Genomic DNA, 19,771 nt, shown 5'->3' with positions numbered 1-19,771 from the left:
TCAACTTAGCACTGTCTATATTAGAAAATGGGGTCTGCTTAACCATGCCGCTCAGGGGTGTGGATTTTTCACATCCGTGAGCCACATAGTTATGATGACCTAATTATCTGGTGTAGACCAGGACTTAGCTAGTACAGACATTCTGTTTCCAGCCTGCTGATCCATTTACTTCCCTAATCCTGTCTCCCAAGAAATGAGGCCTCACACATGTCCAGTAACTCGTGTCAAGCCAGGGGTACATTCCACTGCTTTTGTTTTTCTTTTTAATATTAGCATTTGTTTTATTTGTATTTTTTTTGTTTTGTTTTTTAAAGTGTATACTATTTAGCAACACATTTTGAAGATTATAGTAGTTATAATTATTTGAATTACTATTAATAGTATAGTAGTCTTTTTAAAGTACTATCTGGGGGTGCAAGCTCATCTCCTCTGGTATAGTCCAATAGGGTGTAATTTTACATTACAAGCTTGCTTTGTCTTCAAAGCATTTTTTTAATTTTAATTTTACTTTTATTACATTTTAAAAATTGCTATAACTATTTAAAAATATGCCAGAAGTGGTCGTTTTTAGCCACCACACAATACTTGTTATTAGCATAGGCAGTTCTTACTTTACCAGTATCCCAGTGTCTCAACTGTACTGTCCATAGTCTAGAAATACAAATAAAATTGTCACTGTGTACGTGCAGTGTCATTTACAATTGATTATTTATAGACACATTCCATCAGGAAGGGCCCATTTCCTCCAGAATGGCTATGAACACTTCTAATGGGGGGGAAAAACAGTGGTGCTAATTGTCATCACCTGACCTCCCCTTTGCACAATTTGTTTTATTACTAAGGGTTTCCCTGGAAATGACTGCACTGAGTTATACTACTATAACTGGGTTTCATTATTTAAACCAAGAATTCTCCTCTTTAACAATTTAATGTCCTCTTTAATGCTTTTACTTTAACATTGTCACATTCCTCAATGTTTAATTCCCTCTGAACTTTGCAGTGTTTATTTGTTCAAAAACTGTTTTGAAGTGATACATTTTACGGGGGAGGGATAGCTCAGTGGTTCAAACATTGGCCTGCTAAACCAGGGTTGTGAGTTGAATCCTTGAGGGGGCCAGTTAGGGATCTGGGGCAAAAATCAGTACTGGGTCCTGCTAGTGAAGGCAGGGGGCTGGACTTGATGATCTTTCGAGGTCCCTTCCAGTTCTATGAGATAGGTATATCTCCATAGAAGCTAACTTTTTTGGTGGCTTTAAGGTGTGTTTTTTTTTTTATTTATTTTTTTTTTTTTTGGTATTTATTTTTTAATGTAGTACATTTTGCCTGCAACGCTGTATTTACTAAATATAGTCCTTGACGGGTGGCATACTTTTGCTTTGTTTTTGTGCAAATAGGTAAGACATTGGCTTTTTTGACCTTTTAGGATTTTTTTTTTTAATTTAGCTAGTACAGTTACTCATGTCAAGCCAGATCTACAGTCAGCAGCTTTCACATTTATTACAATTAGAATGAGGCATAACCACTCAGTTAATACAACACTGGGTGAAGACTGAAGAATATGATGAGTTAGCCAGCTTTATATAGAACTATTATTGGATCCCTACTCACCTTCCAGAAATTTCTAGTTTCTGGCAACTAAGTCCATTTACACTTCACAACTTCACTTGTTCCCTTCAGTATCCAGTGACAGTTGATTCTGTCCTCTATCCACCCCTCTCTCCAAAAACCAGTTAACCTCTCCATCTGTTCTCCCTAACATCCACGCTTGTAACAATAACAACTTCCTTATTGTTTCCTAAGAATTTGATTGTTTTCCCTTTGTAGATTGAATCTTACATTCAACTTTTTCATTCAAGGATTAAAATGAATCCGGTATTAAACTTTCAAATGTTATGTTTCTGTAGATATTTAGTGGCATATATTCCCGATAAAGGAACATTTGCCAGATTTTTTTTTTTTTTTAAAAACCTTGACAAACTCTCCCGCATCATCTGTGCTGTCCACTATGCCCATTTACCCCTCTTTCAACCCAGTGCTTGAAAAATCTGTTCTCCCTGATGTGTGAGTCTGTACCATTTAGTTAAAGCTGTGGATTACTTTGGGTACATCATAAAAAAACTTTTGAGTCCACCTCCTTGCTTCTGACTTTAGTAGCATAAATTTTCGGTTTATATAAACATTTGGTGATTCAAAGGTCTCACTTTAGCCTCCACTCATTTGTCACTTAATGATCAGCAGATGTTCTGAAGACTAAGTTCTTCCTACCGGTCTGGAACACACTTGTTAGGCAAGTCTAATTTATATAAAGGACGAGGTATTCAACTCTGCAGTATGGCTTATTTAGTTATATTTTATGGAATTGCTTCTGCTGGTTCTCTTCTGTTCTTTTTCTTATAAATCTGATAGTCTGTTTAGATGTGAGTGAGTTGTGTATAATTAACTATTTTCTGCTCTTTTTCCCCCCTTTTTCTTGTTGCTCTGAATGCAGGATCATGGTAGATGATACTCCATGAGGTGTCCCTCTTTGGCTACTTTGTGTTCTAATCCATCTGCTTTCTCATTTGTTTTGATGTGATCATGTTTTGTTTAATACCAGTAGGTCTTTCAATCCAGGATTTGGTTCCTCTTAAGTAGGGAACCGGAACCACAAACTTTAACAGTGCTCCTCAGTCTTTGTCTTGTTCTGTGCCTAAGTATTGTTTGTTCATATAACATGCGGCAACATTGTGTGTGAGTTTGTGCATGTATGCAATAAAATTAAGCGTTCATGAAGCAATGAATGCGATGTCTTTTTCTGGTTCCTTTTAAGTGTCATGCTAACCTTTTATGCCCCTTTGAATACTGTTCTTACTGGTTAGTCTGCTTTCATTATGAGTTTTTCTTATTTATTGTTTAATTATTGAGGTAATGAAGACTTTTTTCTCTTAGTGTTGATTCTTTAAATTATCTCCCCTTCAAAGTCCAGTACTTGCGACACCTCTACCCTGATATAACACTATCCTCGGGAGCCAAAAAATCTTACCGCGTTATACGTGAAACCGCGTTATATCGAACTTGCTTTGATCCGCCGGAGTGCGCAGCCCTGCCCCCGCGGGAGCGCTGCTTTACCATGTTATATCCGAATTCATGTTATATCGGGTCGCGTTATATCGGGGTCGAGGTGTATTTCCTTTCCTATTGCGTAACTTCTATAAAAGTATAGTCTGTCAATGCTTACCTATAAAGTAAAAACTAGAAACATCATTAATACCTTCTGAATGTTAGTTGGAAGTTGAATTGAATTGAATTTGAATAGGACCAATCCTGTTCAACTTATTCATAAATGATCTGGAGAAAGGGGTAAAAAGTGAGGTAGCAAAGTTTGCAGATGAACTAAACTGCTCAAGATAGTTAAGAACAAAGCAGACTGTGAAGAACTTCAAAACAGATCTCACAAAACTAAGTGATTGGGCAACAAAATGGCAAATGAAATTTCATGTGGATAAATGTAAAGTAATGCACATTGGGAAAAATAACCCCAACTATACGTACAATATGATGGGGGCTAATTAAGCTACAACTAATCAGGAAAAAGATCTTGGAGTCATCATGGATAGGTCGGTCTCTGAAGACGTCCATGCAGTGTGCAGTGGAAGGCAAAAAAGCAAACAGGATGTTAGGAATCATTAAAAAGGGGATAGAAAATAAGACGGAGAATATCTTATTGCCCTTATATAAATCCATGGTATGCCCACATCTTGAATACTGCATACAGATGTGGTCTCCTCATCTCAAAATGGCATTAGAAAAGGTTCAGAGAAGGGCAACTAAAATGATTAGGGGTTTGGAACGGGTCCCATATGAGGCTAGGACTTTTCAGCTTGGAAAAGAGGAGACTAAGGGGGTAGATGATAGAGGCACATAAAATCATGAGTGATGTGAAGAAAGTGAATAAGGAAAAGTTATTTATTTGTTCCCATAAAATAAGAACTAGGGGCCACCAAATGAAATTAATGGGCAGCAGGTTTAAAACAAATAAAAGGAAGTTGTTCTTCACACAGCGCACAGTCAACTTGTGGAATTCCTTGCCTGAGGAGGTTGTGAAGGATAGGACTATAACAGAGTTTAAAAGAGAACTGGATAAATTCATGGAGGTTAAGTCCATTAATGGCTATTAGTCAGGATGGGTAAGGAATGGTGTCCCTAGCCTCTGTTTGTCAGAGGGTGGTGATGGATGGCAGGAGTGAGATCACTTGATCGTTACCTGTTAGATTCACTCTCTCTTGGCCACTGTCAGTAGACAGGATACTGGGCTGGATGGACCTTTGGTCTGACCCAGTACAGCCATTCTTATGTTCTTATGAATAAGTTATGCTTTTATGATAGAAAGCAGAGAGGAAAAGAGAATTATTGAAAACCATTGACTAAAATGTAAATCTTTAAAATATAAAAGTATAAATCTCTTTGGGAAGCTAATTTACTGGAGTCATCGCTTCTGATTGCGTATTTTTGATTTGTAGGAAATGTATCAGTTAAAAAAAAAAAAAACTTGTAACAAATAAACTCCCAACCAATCAGTCACCCAAACGTTCTGGATCTGAAAGCTTCTCCCTACCCAAGGTGGAATCTCATGTTCTGGTTTCTATCTGCCCCAGTAGTGGGGTTTGTCTATATGGGGACACTCAGGAAGTTAATATAAATCAACTAAAGGTGTGACATTAATGCACATTGGTCAAAGTGCATTAAACCCCCTTGTGAATTCTGTCATTCAAGAGTAAAGTAGCCTTAGTTTGCTGTAGCTTAACTCTCCTTGGCGGAGGATTAAGCTACAGTGAACTAAGGGCTTGTCTGTGCTTGAAATTTGTTGTGGATTAATTTATTTTTAGTTAAATGCCTTGCATCCTAAACGTTGTTTCTTGTTGTTACAAATCGTCTAGCGTTTTAATGTATATTGTTAAACCCACTTTGAAGATGGGTTCACTGAGATATGCGGGAGGAGTTTACTTTCAGCAAAGTATGTGTGGGTGCATCTTCATCCCCAAAAAAATGATTGCACATCTGCTAAGTCATCCTACTGGTATAGCACACTTGACTGGCTATCTGCTCATCTTCTCTGTTTACTTGTGTGCCCGCCACTGCTCAAGGGACATCCTAACCAGCAGTCACCTCCCTGTTTTAAATGCTGGCACACAACCTGGTTCTGTCTTTCGTAATTCCAGCTGCTGTGGAGTTCACAAACCTCTGTCGTGCTCCTGATTATTGATTAGTCATCCTCATTCTTTACTGTGGTCCTGTGCTGAGATTGTGGACTTGATTGCCCTCTAGAGAGAGGCATGTGATCAGGCACATCTGAACACTAGTTGCTCAGCACAGGTGTGAAAGTGGCTATCCTGACAAATGCAAGATGGGAGCATAACTGTGACACTCTCCAGTGTTGCAGTAAGGCACATGTTCACCTATAGTGTTTGGTGACTCTTCAGACATCATCATTGATGTGAGACTCCATCATCATCATCATCAAGGCAAAGGAGCTCCAGCTGGAGTATAGAACTGCTAAGTACTATGGGACCTCAGGAAAAGCTAGCACAGTCTACTGGTACTATTAGGAGCTGGACCATATGTTTGCTAGAGATTGCACCACTCAGCCATAGCATGTTGTGGACTTTCTGATTGAGCCTCCAAACCAGGATCTCATTCATCTAGTGAACTCTAGGGCAGACACAGTTGCAGAGATTCAGGAGCATCTCAAATCACAGCTGGAGGATCAATCTAAACCACAGGCACAGATCCAAACTGGAGGGGACCAATTCTAGTGAGTGTGGAATGACATATTACAATAACACTTTAAGCCAGGAGGGTGAGGGGTTTGGATAACTTATTTCCAGGTACTGTAAAGGGTACCACAATGTTGATCTACCTTCTCTCTGCCTCCTCTGTCTCACCCACACCTTCTACTTAGTGATGGCTATACCAGAGACTGTACAAACTCTCCATGCCTTTTTTCTATGAACCAAAACACAAGTGCCGCTTAAGCTTGCCATGTACTGTTCCACACCCCCTTATGATGGTGCTTATTGGTCTCTCTCTTGCCTCCCCAACCGCTTTTCTCTCACATAATGGCAGCACTGCCTAGTTGACCCATGAGACTATATGAAGAAAGGCATCTAATACAAAGAAGAAACAAAGTCATGGTCCACAGTTTTGTGAATGCCCTCATTTTTAAGTGAATGAGAGTTATATTACCTTGCCCAAATCATGCTACAGACATTTTCATAGAGATTTTAAAACATTTAACTAAAAGGGACATGAATTATTTTGTTTCAGAATTCTGTTAATTTTTCAGTGCAGTTTATGCTGATCGTGGATGTTAGATATCAACTTAAGGCGTAAACAGTGGTCTAATTTGGCAGGGAGATTGCAGAGTGATGTAGCTATCTCTGCACTGCCCACAGAGCTTGTTTCCCTTCCGCTCCTGCACCAAATCTAGGGGAATTATCCTAGCAAACACCAGCACAGCATATCTTTCAAATTTGTTCAATACCTTCTTAAACAAATCCTTTTCTGTCTTTTGGGGATGTGTATCAGGGTAACCTCCTCCAAAGTAAGAACAGCCTGCAGAAGCACATGTTCAATTACTAGTCTGCCACTGCTCCCCACACTCCCAAACCTACTGCTGTTCTATCAGCAAGCTGCAGAGGAACACATTCAGTTATTAGCAAGCACTCCCTTTAGCAAGCACTCATAGTCCACCTGGAATATACTATCCTGAATCCCAAATTGACAGAATGGATACCTCCCCTAGCTATCCTCTCACACCACAGGCTCAGGGGACCCTGTCAAAGGGGGAAGACTGCAAACGTCTTACCATCTCCAAGCTCACTGAGGACTGGGAAGAGCCTATGGGAATGGAATTTCAAAATTAATGAAAAAGCAACATTTTATCTATGTTGGCATGGAGACTACAATTTGGACAATATTTTGTCCATTGTCCTCTCTTTCCCCATAGCACCCACGGGAAGGGGGGGTGAGTGGGTGGGAAGGTCAGAGAAATGGGTAGCACATCAGACACAGGTGATGGAGAGGTAAAGAAACCTCCTGGAGCACATGGTCTTCAAACCTGAATCTGCACAGCTTTATGAATTTGAATATATTATTTTTACTGCTCACCATGTTCAATTTGGTGTATTCATTCCTTTTGAAATATTGAAAATGTGTTTACATTCATGATTGAGTCTTGCATCATTCATTCAGATGTGCAGCATCATGGTCACAGTATCTACGCATGCACAATAAATACATAAACCCCATCTACATTTCCAGCATTATAATACAACAATTCTCACAATATCTTAAAAATGCAACAAGAAATGTGATATACACACCAAGTATGATTAAATCCTTGCACCAGTACACATACACAAGAAGACCTATTCAGTAATGCTGATCAGTGCCTTATGCAAAAGTATATGCATTCTTTACAAATGGCACCTAAACTTGAAGTATGAACACAATGCATCTCTTGCTCTGTGCCCCAGAGTAGTTACATCCTTTTGTAGGGGCCTCCAGTCTGGCTGTTCAAAACATTTGCCAAGTCTGGCCACCTGTTGTTAAGCCAGGCAAGCAAAGGGTAAGCTGAGTCTTCCAGAATGAGTGATGGAATGGCATTGCCACCAAGTTACATTGATACTATTGATGCAAAAGTTCCACTGGTCAGTGGAGAAAACATTCTAGACTTGAAGACCTGAAGATCCTGGTGTCCTGGAACTTCGTAGACCATCTCACATAAATACTTGTGAACTTTCCATGGTGATCAAACAGGCCTTGCAGCACCATGGGGGGAAGGGGAAAAACCTTTTCTGTTGATGGACTCTAAGACCTGATACGGAGGGTTAAGAATAGGCATCTGGGACCCATCAGTGGCTCCAGTATAAGTTGGGAACCCCAACAATGCAAACCAATTAATTGCCTGTGCATTACCCAGTCTTAAGATACAGTGGGATAGAGCCGCCTTGATAACATTGCACACCTCTATTTCAACAGCCCAGATAGTTGATCTACCAACAACGAACTGGCTAGCTACTGGCTGGTTGTAGGTAGTAGGGTTGGCAAGCTTTCAGATGTTTATTGCCACACTCCTCTCTATGCTGAGGGCAGTTCTTACATAGATATTCTGCTGCTGTAGCCCCTGTGCGAACTCTGCACAGCTTTCTAAGAAAGTGGCTTTTGACATCCTGACTGCTGCCACTCGTGTTCATACCCAATCTGCAGTGCTGTACTTCCCCACCAGTCAGTACTTGTTGGCCACGCTCCAAAGTGGTGCTCCACCAAGGGAAGCTGCTTTAGGAAAAGTTGTGGAAGTGTCTGCTTGATTTCAGCTATCTCCTCCTCTGGTCGCCTTATCATCCCAGTTCTGAAGTCACTGTCCAACTTTAGATGTTAACAGCAGCTGGTTTATGTTCATCACAGTGTGGATTGTAGCGATCACAATGTGTGTTGCATGTTGCGTGACAGTGCTTTGAAAATGGCACTGGATGGCTCTAAAAATCCTAATGCTTGATAGGATGAATTGAGGAATCATGGGAATTTAATTTGACAGTAAACTCCAGAATTCCATTGCCTTCCAATAAGTGTCTGAGTGCTCAGCATGAAAAATCCCAGAATGCATAGAGCACAGTGGCAGAGCAGTGGACCTGGGATGTCTGCCCAGAATGCTGTTTGCTGATTTCGAAAGTGCTGTGTGGGTGCAATGATATGAGGCAGAAGTACCTTAATCACAGGATACCAATGTAATGTGTATGCACTGCTTGTGAAACACTTGTTGCAGATCACATAACACAGATACACAAAATCCATGGTAAGTTTCAAGTGTAGACATGCCTTAGGTCACTTTACTCCTGTATGAGAAAATCCACCTGGGGGTTTAATGTGCTTTAACTTGCATACATTTGGTTGATTTGCCTTAACTTTCTTGACGGTCTCCATGTAGACATGGCCTTGGTCTCAGTTCTTTGCCCTTTTTTCAAGTTTTAAGATGGTTTGTTTCATCTTCTTACTTTCAATAGGTTCACCTCCTTTATACAGTTACACACTCTCTAGCTTTCCCCTGCTTCCTATTGATTTTACCTCTATTACCTGTTTCTGTCCTCCTGTTCTACTTTTTTGTAGGCCTCTTTCTAGCCAGCTGTCATGGAACCATAACTTCAGCATTCCATCCCCTTTCTGTAAAAGGAACATCACGCAAAACATCTTGCTGCTTGTTTGGATATGCATAGTAATGAATATTTAACACCCTGTTAAATTCCACCTTAACCTGACATAACGGTGAATCTTGCAACTTGCCAGAAATATCTTCTATCTTTATTCTTTTGTATTTTAAATACGTGTTTTCAGATATAGTAAATGTGTTTTACATTCAGGCTACCTGCTACTTCAGCCAGTTGGTGTTCCAAAATAATGGTTTTATAATTAATAGTATATAATACAGTTGTTAATACTGTTTAATAAGGACTGTATACAGTATTAATGTTAGTCACATGTTTTAGAGAAGACAGAAAGACAGGATGTGCACATGGCATTGATTTGTAAACTTTTGTTGAGTCCTAATGAACTCAATGTAACTCGTAATTGACTTTCATATTCTTCTTTTAGGTAAAAAGAACATACTCCCATGGTACATATAGAGCTGGCCCAATGAGACAGATCAGCTTGGTTGGAGCAGTGGATGAGGAAGTGGGGGATTACTTTCCAGAGTTCCTTGATATGTTGGAAGATTCACCTTTCTTAAAAGTAAGGGGAAGATGGGAAAGGGGAAATATTCTTCCAAATACTCTATATCAGTGGTTTTCAACATGTGGTCCACAGACCCCTGGGGATCTGCAGACTGTCTAAAATTTTCAAAGGGGTCTGTACCTCCATTTGAAAATTTTATGGGGTCCACTAATTAAAAAAGAGGTTGAAAACCACTGTTCTATATTAAAGTAAAAGAACTGTAATACTTATTATCTCACAGGTCTGGTTGAGCACCCATGTTGGCCATTCACCAGGCTCCTGTGAAGGCATCCAGCCATTGAGTCTCCAGGGTTTTTACGCCTCAGATCTGAACAGAGTCCAGTTGCTGTCCTTGGCACATACTCAGGGTGCAGATCTTTTCTCTGGCACCCACTCCTGAGAACTTTGACCATGTGGACCACTGCCCAGTCCCTGGAACCAGTGCTGGCTCTTCAGGCTTCCTCAGAATTTAAACACACCCTTTCCCTGAACTACACCTGAAGGTTTGGCCTTCTGGTTTCTCTCTTCAAGGGGACACAGACAAGATTGCACAAGATTCTGAACTACCACTGCTCTTTCTTTAATAACACAAGAAATATACATATCTATTTTTAAAACAAAACAAAACCCTACATGCATTCGTTGCCTCAGTTACCTGTCCCTTCCAGAGCATTCTTTGGGCTAGAGTCGGGGTTGTCTGGGGCCATCCAGAGTCCTTTTGTTTGCAATGCATGGCTTGGGTTCTGAACCATGGAGCTCTCTTGCACCTCCCCGTCCCCCAGCTTGCTTCCTGTGACCTTGTCCAGACTGTCCCCTTTCCTGACCAAACTTCCTGTTGGTCTCCCTCAGCCTTCCCCTTGTGAATCCTTTTTATCACCTTTCAGTCCCTTAATCGGGTGACTTCTGGATCGACCTCAACAGGTGATCATGGACCTCTTTGCCAAGTGACTTCATTGCCAGGCATTCTGTTTGCTGAGAAACCAGTTCTTCTAAGTGGAAGCCAGTCTGTTACCTAGGATGCTTGTATTAGACTAGAGGACCATTTCGAGTTAATGACCCTCTATTGTCAGTCCTGTGCCACTACCCGTTGGAACTTCAGTCCAACATGGAGGTAGAGGGACAACAGAGAAGACTGCTTAGCCCCTGTATTCAGGATGGAGTTTTCATCTTGGTAAAGATAGATAGAGTTCGTAATCTCCTGAATTGTACAGACTGTTTCCTCAAGTCATCACACTTGCCTACATTCACTTATTTACCAGATGTTAACTTTTTTTCATTTTACCAAATAACCATTTTTTAAATGTATTTGAAAATAACTCACATCAAAATGTGGATTGTTATATTTCCCATTAGTGTACATTGCCGTGGGGGACACTCTCTAGTCTAAAATTAGAAAGTCGTAAAGATAGCGATGATGGTCCCATCATGTGGGTACGTCCAGGAGAACAGATGATCCCTGTGGCTGACATGCCAAAGTCACCTTTCAAAAGGAAAAGGTATGTTAAGATTCTTAGCTTGGTGAGTTATCTGGTTAGTTGTTTTAACCTATCCCTTTTCCACTCATCCCAATGGCTGTAGCTATATTATAGCATAATTCTTATGTTTATGTAGCTTTTTACCCAAAAGAAGAAACAAAATCACTTCTTAGTTTTTAAGTTCTTCAAGGAAGGAAATGTGTTTTTTGTAAGCATTTGTACACCACCTAGCATAATGATGTGCCAATCCTGATTGCAGCCTCTGGGCTTCTGTAATGAATACTAAAACAGTAATTTTACAAAGCAGGTCATCTTTTCTTCACTCTCCCTAAATTCCCTTGAGGTAACAGCATAAAGCAAAATGAAACGTGTTTTGGGGAAAAAGTGAAGAATGCTATATCTATATGAATACTGGAGGGGAAATTTTAAGTAGGCAGCACACGGTTACTCAGATTTGAATTTGGCTAGGATACTGGTATTAACTCCCCTATTCTTAAGTGCTTATGGACCTTTAAGTGCCATTGGACCTTTAAAAACTACAAGTGACAAAGACTTCTGTCTCATCTGAAAGATGGGACCTCTAACAGTACAAAGTCACTATAACATCATATTGGGGTACTGATTTAGATAATGACTCAAAATGAAGAGTGCCACCTACAGAATCAAACATAACTTCTTTTAGCATGTAGATTTTCCTTGTGGATTTCCTATCCAAATATTTTCCAGGTGGGACTCCTAGTGTGTAGAATCTCAGATGTCCACCTAATGTGATATGGTCTCTCACTATCAGCTTTAGATTAGCAATTGAATGATCATAGAGGATCTGTTCCACCTCAGTGGTGTTTTCTCTTTTTACTCTAGCATCTCTGACAAGTAGTCTTGCAAACCTTTTCCTTCCCAGCGATGAAATGTGGAACAGAGCTATAATACACAACACTCAAATTGTTCAGTAGAAATGTAAACAAATGAATGTGAATGCACATATGATTACTTTTAGCATTTCATAAATGTTCCCTAAATGACTTTTGTACTGCTAATCATCCTGTAATATGTCCAAGATGATGTTCTTCTAATATATGTGCATGCTGAAGGAAAAAATGGATCCTGTTGAATGTAGAAATCTATAAACTTGAGTGGGGGGGAGTGTTAGATTTTTAGTTTTGTTTTGTTTTGTTTTTTAAACAGAACTACCAATGAAATAAAAAACCTGCAATACCTACCTCGAACTAGTGAGCCCCGTGAAATGCTCTTTGAAGACAGGACACGAGCCCATGCAGATCACATAGGACAAGGTTTTGAACGACAGACTACAGCTGCTGTAGGAGTGTTAAAGGCTGTGCACTGTGGAGAGTGGTATGTGTCAATTGGTTTAGTCTTGTTAGACCTTTGAAAAATACTTGCGTGAATTTCCATTTATAGCTTCTAGAAGGATCATTAGCTAATATGTTAATCCAGTTACTAGTATGTTTTAAACTATATTTTTTTCTTTTGTCTTGAGGAGCTAGGTATGCTGGGTACATTCTAATGTAGATACAACTTTGCAGTCTGGTGGAAACTAGAGAAAGGCCTCCCGTCTCAGTAACAGCTTCATAAATACAGTTGTTTAAATTGTTGCACTCAAACTTGTCTAGATTTTTGTTTTGATGTTTGTGAACCTGTACAGTAGTGGCTTGCCTACATTTTTATCTGAACTGTACATAGAATCTTCTGGGAACATTTTGCTCTGTCTTTGGATAAAAACAAACATCACAATTCTGATTCGAGGGAGTGGTGGTTGTTTTAAGCCTGGTGGAAGTTGCATGGCATTTCTTTAGTGTCCCAATAGTCTGAAACTCTCATATGTGATCCAGGGGATCAGCCCAGCTCAGCAGAATCCATTTTTGCTTGTTTTATCAGAAAGAGAAGAGTACATTTTAGCTGGGCTCTTTCACTGAGCTGGAAAAGTGATAATTTGGGAGATTTTTTTGGTCCTCTTAACTTCTGTCTCTGAGACTGGCATGTGGTGCTGTAGTACATTACCTCCAGTAATTCCCACTCAGTTACATAGGTGCTGGAACTACGGGTTCTGGGGGGTGGTGCTGCACCACCTGGCTTCAAGTGGTTTCCATTATATACATGGTTTACAGTTTGGTTCAATGGCTCTCAGCACCCCACTATAAAAATTGTTCCAACGCCCCTGCTCAGTTATTGAGAACACGCACGCTTTTTATAGTTTGACTGGCATGGTTACTGAGACAAGAATTCTGATATTACATCAGAGCCCAGACTTAATCCCTCTTTGGGTGAAATGGTGCAAATATGTGTAAAAGTGCATGAACCAGAACTTGTCTGTAGGTCTGTAATAAAGAAATTCCCCATGGGAGGGAACTGGGTCATTCAAATGTGAACTTTTTTTTTTTTTTTTTTTTTTTTTTTTTTTTTTTAAAGCTTCAAGGCCTGTAGTCTAGTTCCTGCAAATTCAGGACCGTTCCACGTTTGACTTGGAAATGTTGGCACATTATTAACTCATTCATTATTGTGGTAGTCTCCTTTATTGGTCACTTAGAAGTTGGCATTTAGTGAAGTTGGATTTCTGTTGTCAAAAGGTTGGATTTCACTTATGGCAAACTCTTTTATATCAGGCAGAATATGTGTACTTTCATATTCAAAGTTGAATGCAAAAAATTTTCAATCTTTCATTTTTTAGTTTTTGACCAGGGGTGAGGGGTGCGGCAGGTGGCTCGGCAGGGAGTGCAGGAGGGGTGCAGGATGCGGCAGGGGGCTCAGGACAGGGAGTTGGGGTGCAGGAGGGGTGTGGAATGTGGCAGGGGACTCAGGGCAGGGGGTTGGGTGCAGGATGTGGCAGGGGGCTCAGGGCAGGGGGTTGGGGCGCAGGAGGGGTGTGGGATGTGGCAGGGGGCTCAGGGCAGGGAGTTGGGGTGCAGGGTGCGAGCTCCAGGGTGGTGGCGGCGCGCATCGGGGCGAGGGCAGGCTACCGTTCCAGAAAGCAGCTGGAACCGTGTCCCTGCAGCCCCTGGCGGAGGGGGAGGAGTGGGGGGCTCAGGGTTCCGTGCGTGCGCTGCTCTTGCCGCTCCTCTAGGTACCTCCCACAAAGCTCCCATTGGTTCCCTGTTCCCGGCCAATGGGAGCTGCGGCGGGCGGTACCTGGAAGGAGGCAACGTAGGAGCCCTCTGCCTCCTTCCCCCTCTCCCGGCCCGAAGGGGCGTGCTGCCAGCTACTTCAGACAGCGGCGCGGGGCTCGCAACTTCACAGGGAGCAATCCCGCGGGTAGCAGAGGGGTGGGGGGCGCACGGGGAGCTTGGCGGGCCACAATCAAGAGCCCCGCAGGCCGTGTGTTTGAGACCCCTGACATAGAGGATAACACTTGTTCCTCTAGCTCAAGTAATAGTCTGTGCTCTGAATCTGAAGGACAAGAATTTGAACTCTTATGCTGACCCATGCGGCAGGGGGTCCTTACTAGAACTGGCTGGAAAACAGCCTTTTCCTCTTGAAAAATGTAAAGTGTAAAAAAAATTGTCATGAATTGGAAAGAAAGATCAAAAATTTTGAATTTTTTTCAGCAGGGGGAAAAATGTTAATTTTGGGAGAACCAACATGGAAACTCTTTGTTTGCTCACTGGGCTACTGGCTCCTCTGGGCTGCCCAAGCAAGCCCGCTATCCAGGGGATCTGGAGAGTCATGCCATGCTGGAGGAGTTCAGTGAGCTAAGCCACAAGACAGAGTGGACTGATTTAAATTATCGATTTTTGTGATAATTGAAATAACTAAGCCTTAATTTAAATTGATTTTAATCATGTTTTGCATTTGTAGTTATTTTCCTAAAGAAAAATTCATTTTCTTTGGTTGGTATAATCATTAAACATGATGATTTGCAGCCTTTACAATACTACTTTTTGCTAAACCGAGGATTCACAGTGTCTATTTACATATATAACTGCTTAAATAAATCTCAACATACATTTATTAAGATTCTTAATTGTACATTTTTTGTTAGAAAATTGTGAATGACACATTTCTTGTTTACTAGATGATAATTTTTTACTCGTGATTTGTGTCAAGCTGCATTTGGATGAAATTGGAATTCAATTAAATGCACAGCATTTTAAAATAGTTTTTATTGGTTAAGTAAAATTGCCCTAAATGTATTGGATACATGAGAAAAAATTAAGTTCATGAAAACATTTTGTATTTAAAACTGATTAATTAAATACAGGAAATTTAACTGTAGCCAGTGAATTTTTCTGGATAGCACGTGCCAAATTTTCAAAAGTATATAGATGCCTAAAGTTGCCTGGTGGGAGGGATAGCTCAGTGGTTTGAGCATTGGCCTGCTAAACCCAGGGTTATGAGTTCAATCCTTGAGGGGGCCACTTAGGGATCTGGGGCAAAATCAGTACTTGGACCTGCTGGTGAAGGCAGGGGGCTGGACTCAATGACCTTTCAAGGTCCCTTCCAGTTCTAGGAGATGGGATATCTCCATTAATTTATTTATTTTATTTTATTTTATTTTATTTAAACAGATGCAATTTTTAAAAGTGCCTAAGCAAGTTAGGAAGCTAACTCCCAGTGGGGGTTTGAAAATCACTCTAAGCACCTATTTATATCTGTAGGCACCTATATACCTTTTAAAGTCTGACTCTCGATCTTTCATGTTTTTAGAATTAGTAGGTATCCTCCTCTTCTTCATGTGTCTGCAGACATCTATTCCACTCATGTGTGCACATGCCCAGCAAACCAAAGCCAGAGAACTTTGTTTAGCAGTACACATTGGGGTGGTGCTTGCACCCTTTGGCCCTTGTAGCCCTTCCCAAGACTATTTTAAGTCCAGTGCCATATCGACCCCACTGAGTTCCTTCCTGGCTTGAGTTGGAGCATTCTGTGTGGTATTTACCTCTCACTTGTTGTTAACTCCATTTTTTCTGGGGTTTTTTGTATAGTTAGTAGTAATACCCTTAGTGTTCAGTTAGTTAGATTAATAGTTTTGTTTTTGCCTGGTGCAGTGCCTTCTCCAAGTTGCAAGAAGCATGTCTCATGTGGGGTAGCCATACCCAATAATGGTCCCCATACTCATTGCTTGTTGTGCCTGAGGAAGGGGCATATTTAAATAGTCCATATGCAAGTTGTTCACAAAGAGGACGCGGTAACTAGAGACTTGCGCCTAAAGCAGCCCCTGATAGAGCAAGCCCACTACGTTTCCAGGATCAGATTGTCTGGCCTCTCTGAGGCCTTTGGTGCTGCTGAGGCTCTGACTCTTCTCCAAGGAGAAGAAGAGACTCTTTATCCTTCCTCTCATCACCTGAGAAAGAAGACTTAGAAAACTGACCATAGTCACTGTAAGGTTCGGGGAGATTCTTCATCCTTGTCTAAGTGGGGTGCTGGCCACAACCAGGTTTCCTTGAGTACACAGGATAGAGCAGGGCACTTTACCCACTCTCCTGTGTCATGGTGAGATCGTTCCAGCACCGCATTGTCGACTCGGTGCCATTAGTAGAGCAGCTCTTGAATCTGTTACCAACAACATGGGTCTTGACACTGACCATACTGACTCCACAGGCTTTTCAAGCACCTGCAGATTTACTCTGTGCTGGACTTATCTGTGATACAGGAGTCTTCAGCCATGGCGGTATCTTCTGTGATCCTTGGACCATCTGGGTTGGTTTCCTCAGAATACAGGCTGTTGCAAGTGTTGTCTCTGGCACCATTTAAAAATCAGGCTGAAGAGACAAGACTACTCTCCTTGTTGGCACTGAGGGAATTCTTGTATACTGATTCCATCTTCAACCCTCAGAAACAATGTTGGCTTCTACAGGTCTGATATGGGCTGGAGTTACGAATGCAGTACAGGCCTCTACTTTGATACTGATGTCTATTCTGGTATTGAGTGTTAGTGCTGCCTTAATGACACTGCCAATATTCAAGGTACTGACTGCTCTGCCTTCTTCTGTGCCCATATACTGTGCCGATGAGTCAGTCGGGACATGTGATGGCTCCACCAGGCATAGCTGTTCCATTCCCTTTGGATTGTTTGGAGGGTTCCTTGCATTCAAGTTCAGAGTCAGCTTCCACCTTTTTTTTCATCCAGATACCAAGCTCGAAAGTCTTCAAGATCTTTGGGGGATCATCATTGGTACCAGGATTGGTACCATTCTTGCAATAGAGATAGGGGTTCATAGCCTAGTTCCTACTGGCTCCCAATGCCATGTCTATTTCCTCCATGGCATTCATGCACTCATTCCAGGGCATGATCATCAAACCCTCTTCCTGTCTCACCTCCTGACTCAACTAGGCTGGAGATGCATACTTAGGGCTGGTCTACACTGGTGGTGGTGGTGGTGGGGATTGATCTAAGATATGCAACTTCAGCTACGCGAATAGCATAGCTGAAGTCGAAGTATTTTAGATGGAATTACCTGGGGTCCACACGGCGCGGGATCGACGGCCGCGGCTCCCCCGTCAACTGCGCTACCACCGCTAGCTCTGGTGGAGTTCTGGAGTCGACGGTGAGCGCGTTCGGGGATCAATATATCGCGTCTTAACGAGACGCGATATATCGATCCCGGATAAATTGATTGCTACCTGCCAATACGGCGGGTAGTGAAGACATACCCTCAGATTGTGCTCTCTGAGCTGATTCATCTGAGCAGGAGTAAGCAGGATCGCAGAAAATTCCATTGGCCCCCGCTTTCCTCTTCATCTTGTTCATAGGACAGTTCCGCTCTACCAGATTCCTCCCCTCTTGTGCCTGAGGATTTTAAATCGTATCAGGATCTTCTAAGGTGAATGAATACAACTTTGGGCATTCAGGCACAGTTTTTTTCAGGACAATACCCATACATGAGTAGATATTCTTCAGTGTTTAGTTCCAGAGGGTAGTTCTTCCTATAACTGAAGCACTTTGGCATACTTAGTTTTCTTACTGCCCACAGCGAAGTGCGCTGACAAATGGTATTATGTCCCTATGCAGGGTTTTGAGTGCTGCTTCTCACATCCAGCCCTTAACTCTCTGGTTGTAATGGCTGTAAATGACAGATAGTGAAGGGAGATTTAAGTCAGTGCTGAAAGACACAGTCTAAAAGGTTGGATTTAATGGGAAGAAAAATTTATTCAACCTCACTTTATGAATGTTCATCAATAATTGGCAGGCACTATCAAAGTATGATTTGTAAATTGGGAGGCTATGTACAAATTTACAGATAAATTACCAGAATCCCCCAGAGACGAGCTTAATGTTTTCGTCGAGGAAGGTCGTTTAATCACTAAGACATCTCTACAGTTACCACCAGATATCGCGGATGCCTCCAGTGTTATGGCCTCAGCTGTAATAATGAGAAGAGCTTTGTGGTTACAGAACTCTGGCATAGCCCCTGAGGCCCAACAAAGCATGGAGGATTTACCAATTGATGGATTAGTTTTTGTTTTCAGAGAAAATTGGAGAGACATTACACCCTTAAAAAAAAAAAAAAAAAGACACTCAAACTACTTTAGGTTCATTGGGAGTGTATATCCCAGCTATAAAGATGTCACTCAGGGAGTCAGCAACAATAGTAGCAACATTACCGACTACATTCCCAATGGTATTTCCAGCAGTTGGTTTATCGAGATAGGGAGCAGGACTTCTCCAGAAAGAGACGTAAGTCGCAAAGGAGAAGGCCTTCTCATTCTAATTTCAACCAACCAGACCACCCTCCATCAGCTTTGGGGAAGCAGTTAATTTGACTCTCCTAGTGAGGACATCATTCTAGGTGAGATCTTCTCGACCATATCTCCTCTGTTTGGGGACAGCCTCTCCTGCTTTTTCAGTGATTGGGAAGCAATAACTAATCACAAGTTGGTCCTATGCACTGTCCATACCTCTTTCCCACCCACCTATCTTGTGCCTCTTCAGGGGCAACTCTCGTGAGTCCCTGTTCATTTGGAAGCCATAGAGGAAGTTCCCCGTCAGCCCTGAGGATAGGGATTCTACTGCTACTTTTGATCCCCAAGCCCATGTCTTCCTGTACCTAGACGATTGGCTAATGGGGGGCAAATCAGAAGATCAAGTTCTCCATCATGTCCAGCTCACGTTAGATCTGGGCTGATTTTGATTAAAGAAAAGTTGTTTAATTCCAACACAAAAAATCAAGTTCATTGGGCCCTACTAAACTCTACGAGTGTGAGGGCCTTTCTCCGAAGGGCATCCGAAGAAGTGGGTATTCACCCATGAAAGCTCATGCTCCAATACGTCTGTTAGTCTATAAGGTGCCACAGATCTGCTTTTACAGATCCAGACTGTCACGGCTACCCCTTTGATCCTCTCCTTCAAGAGCGATTCAGAACAGTTCATCACCTATCTCTACCTTCAATCTCACGCTTCAGCTACAGTCCATGTGTGCCTGAGGTTACTAGGTAGGGTTGCCAACTTTGGTTGGACAAATTCCTGGAGATTTCATCATATGACATAATCTAATTAAAGATTAATCTTTAATTCCTGGAGACTCCAGGACAATCCTGGGGGGTTGGCAGGTGTATTACTAGGCCATGTGACTCCATGCAGTTACGTACTCCAGCAT

The 19,771-nt window shown here is 41.7% G+C and overlaps 1 protein-coding gene across 5 annotated transcripts in view; it reads left to right on the top strand.

The window, feature by feature from the left end:
• RSBN1L (round spermatid basic protein 1 like) overlaps positions 1-19,771 on the top strand; it is an 86,119-nt gene that overhangs the window by 54,991 nt on the left and 11,357 nt on the right. For 3 of the 5 annotated variants that reach the window (XM_042859384.2, XM_005305777.4, XM_005305776.4), the window contains 3 exons: positions 9,628-9,765; positions 11,101-11,243; positions 12,408-12,575. In XM_042859384.2, coding sequence (XP_042715318.2) covers positions 9,628-9,765; positions 11,101-11,243; positions 12,408-12,575 — 449 coding nt within the window. The remainder of the gene's footprint in view (positions 1-9,627; positions 9,766-11,100; positions 11,244-12,407; positions 12,576-19,771) is intronic. The other 2 variants (XM_005305778.4, XM_008172461.4) reach the window with 1 other exon arrangement.

Source organism: Chrysemys picta, chromosome 1, assembly GCF_011386835.1.
Source record: "Chrysemys picta bellii isolate R12L10 chromosome 1, ASM1138683v2, whole genome shotgun sequence".
NCBI lineage: Eukaryota > Metazoa > Chordata > Testudines > Emydidae > Chrysemys > Chrysemys picta.
This window is presented reverse-complemented; position numbering and strand designations above follow the sequence as displayed.